At 39.8% G+C, this 3,851-nt stretch overlaps 1 protein-coding gene across 1 annotated transcript in view; it reads right to left on the bottom strand.

Annotated features, from left to right (window-relative positions):
• The window catches only part of neu1 (neuraminidase 1), a 22,026-nt gene extending 19,534 nt beyond the window's left edge, over positions 1–2,492 (bottom strand). Inside the window, exon 1 of the mRNA XM_008291550.1 lies at positions 2,272–2,492. Coding sequence (XP_008289772.1) covers positions 2,272–2,352 — 81 coding nt within the window. The 5' untranslated portion in view covers positions 2,353–2,492. The remainder of the gene's footprint in view (positions 1–2,271) is intronic.
• Positions 2,493–3,851: the final 1,359 nt, after the last annotated feature.

Raw genomic sequence — 3,851 nt, forward strand, 5'->3', positions numbered from 1 at the left:
GAGTGGTACATTCGGCCGCTAGCTTGAGTACATGTGTTGTCTCGCTAGTATTTTTGAGTTCACAAGTAACCGTGTGTTTCTTTGTTCTCCAGCCCGCTACGCCAGCCTTTGTTCACCTCCGCGGATTCAGGAGCTTGGATCTCCTCTTGGCTCGAGCACCAGCATGGGAAGATCATTGCACGAGCACCTGCACGGGAAAAACGCCACACGAGCACCGGCACGTGAAGATTGCCACACAGGAGATCCCCCCTCGCCGCGGCGACCAGCGCACCTGCCCCGGATACCCTCACCTACCTCACACACACCTTTTGGCCACAGGCCATAACATACCACTTCAGTAAAACTAATACATTCACTATTTATCAAAGAAATTGCATCAGCCTTTAAAACTGCAGCTGTTGTCCAAATAGCCAAAGTAAATGTCAATATTTCTAGCAAATTGCATCAGATAAGATTCACATGCTTAGGTGATGATGTAATACTGCATCACCTGCTACTTTCAGCTCTAAACACGTTTTATGAGAGCTCCAGTTATTCCCTTTACTTGCTTCAATGAGGATGGTGCCTTGTGAACTTTTTATTTCGTTTTCTATTCAAAATGATAAACTGAAGCAACTTGAGGGCATTTTGGCCACAAATGTTGCTTTGAAAGGTACAAACACATATCAGTTACTGTTGCCAATAATATAAAGAAATCTAATTTTGTTTATGTTTGAAATTGCCATGTATATGCTCTGAAAAATAAAGTTTTTAAAACACACAAATTTGTTTTGGAAGAATTTACTGTTTTTAATTTTCCTTTTTTGTTAAATTACAGATTATTTCTAGTACAATCACAAAGAAAAGTCATCATTTAAGCATAATCTGTGGAAAAAAAACAGGCCAAAACTGTAAATGAGTGGTTTCAGACTCTTATGGAGGCATGTTATGCCTAATACTGCTGCAGATGATGCCAGAAGACATGGCTCTGGATTACAGTCGCCAGAGAGGAGAAAGTAATGAATGGAAGGTGCCTGATGTGCTAAAGTTTCTGAAAACTGAGGTTCAGAGTCAAGAAAGAGCCTTGCAAATGATGAGATCTTACAGTAAGAGAGAAAGTCAGCTTGCCCACAAGCCAGGTACCAAATCATATTCCATCAGTGATATGAAATTAAAGAAGCCAAGCATGTCATCGGCAGCTGCACTACACACAGCCAGCCAGAAGACTCAAGGCTGTGTTTTCTGTGATAGTGCTGAACATCGATCTGAAGATTGTCCAGACTACGAAGTTGCAACCCGTAAAGAGAAGCTAAAAAGGCTAGGCAGATTCTTTGTATGTTTAGGACCTAAGCACATTGCAAGATTCTGCAGGACAAAGAGCGTGCCATGTACAACACATGGAGGACGCCATCACACGAGTATCTGTGAGACAAATACAACGCACCTATCTACACTCTCTGAAAAAGCATACATTGTCATTTCTTCTCTGATTCCTCAATTGGAGAAGGTGAAACCAGACAACGAGAACACTGTGTTGCTACAAACCGTCAAGGCATGGGTAGCAGGACCTGCAGGTGGGAAGATAGTCCGCTGCTTACTGGATGTAGGAAGTCAGGGAAGCTTTGTGCATGACAATGTGGCGAAGGCACTGAAATTACCAATCATCAGACAAGGGACATTTAACCTCCACACATTTGGCTCCCCTGCCCCATCCATCCACCCATCCATTTTTTTCCGCTTATCCGGGGTCGGGTCGCGGGGGCAGCAGGCGGAGCAGGTCGTCCCAGACCTCCCTCCCCTCGGCGACGCTTTCCAGCTCTGCCTGGGGGAATCCCGAGGCATTCCCAGGCCAGCCGAGAGATATAATCTCTCCAGCGGCTCCTCAGGTGGACGAGTTCGGAAAACCTCCAGAGGNACTGTATAAATGAGTTTATGGAAAAGTTAAACAGTGCCACTATCTGTAGGCAAAAGCAGTTAAATCCAGAATAGTATCATCAGAGGCCAGACTGCACAGTCAGGTGATTTGTTTTAATGTCAATTCATCAAACTAATCTATAGATTATTACCAAATCTCAATCAAAACACTGCAAAAGCTAAATGGAAACTTGCTAAGAGCTGGACAAAATAAGCTACACAAGCTAAAAAAAAAAATAAAATAAAAAAAAAACTTTTTAAAGTTAAATTAAAGTACGAGATTCAACTAAACCACTACCAGCTCCTCGGGAACACCTCGCAGAGCTTCAGGACGCTGTAATAACGAGACATTCGTCAGCTGAAGACGGAGCTGTGTACCTGCGCTGAGGAAACGCCGGGAGTCACCGCGAACAGCAGGAAGCACAGACCGGCGAGCAGCAGCAGCTTCTCCGCCTCCATGTTAGAAACCTTCAGCTTCACTCTGACACATTCACGATAACGGCCGAGGAGAAACAAGTCAGCAAACACAACAACTAGCTGAGAAATACCAACAAACTGCTGCCCTCAGCTCGCCCACATCATTGAGAACCGAAAGAGTCGATGAGTAAGTCATATGACCGAAGTGGGTGGTCACATGACCACCGTCACCTCCTTCAACATAAAAGACCAAACTATTATTTTAAGTTCATAGGAGCGTTGTTGTCCTATTTAAAAGATTACAACATATAATTACATTTAGAATTTTTTTATTTCTATATTTGTATTTATTTGTTTGTTTATTTATTTATTTTCTCATCTCATTTTGATAAAATAACAAAATAAAAGTACATATATTTTATGTATTGTTTCATCATTTTTTAAAAAATACAATAATGATAATTTATATTTTTTGAAAAACATATAGTTTATGATATAATAATTGATAACTGTACTGTAATATGCACTTTTCTTAGGGAAAAAATGAAGTGCTTATTATTTTATGACCTTTTAAAAGATATGTATGTCTTTTATAAGATAGAGATTTTACACAATTCAATTCAATTCAATTTTATTTGTATAGCGCATATTTACAACAACAAGTCATCTCATAGCGCTTAAACATGTGATAATATACAAAAATAACAAATAAAACATGTTGTAAGATTGAGCCAATGGTTTCTAACTGTTGTTGCTGAATCTGACATATTAGAACAGCGAACAGCTCCACCAAACAGGGATTTTTTTTCTCCCCTGCATGGTTTAGTTTCAATAAATATTTAAATCATATAACAATCAGAGGGACCAGAGCAGTACTTTTATGTTATTACTTTAACTACATTTTGCTGTTAATACTTATGCAGGACTCTTACTTGTAGTGGAGTATTTTTACATTGCTGTATTGGTACTTTTATTTAAGTAAATTATCTAAACACTTCTAATATTTAGATACCTTTTGGAAATTTATGCACAAATTTATTTAAGCACTGTATTTTCAGATCATGTTCCAAAGCTAAGAACTTTCTGCGAGCTAATTGCACTTACTACGTCCATCCACACTGTGGCAGAATATCCCCAACACAACTCAAGCAGTAGCCACCGCAGTACTTCAGTGCAGAGGAATGTACAATAAACTATGCTAAAGAGCTTTCGTGTGTAAAAAAAAATAAAAAAAATACTGCAAGTGGATTAGACAATAACTTACAACAAACACACACACAGTTTCCCTGTGTAGAATACCTTCAGCGACGTACTAAAGCAGGGGTTCCCAACTGGTGGGTCGCGGACCTGTTCTGGGTGGGACGCGGACAGCTGGTCAAAATTAAATAATATATAATGTGCGTCTCAGGCTGGACTTTTTTATTTTGAATAAACTTTTATTTTGACAGGCATGGTAACCATAGTTTGTTTGACGTTCATTTTAAATTTGTGTTGATGTTGGGAGGCAAGATGGCAAAGCGCAAATATGACCCAGAGTATTG

Source organism: Stegastes partitus, unplaced genomic scaffold, assembly GCF_000690725.1.
Source record: "Stegastes partitus isolate 25-593 unplaced genomic scaffold, Stegastes_partitus-1.0.2 Scaffold749, whole genome shotgun sequence".
Classification (NCBI taxonomy): Eukaryota; Metazoa; Chordata; class Actinopteri; family Pomacentridae; genus Stegastes; species Stegastes partitus.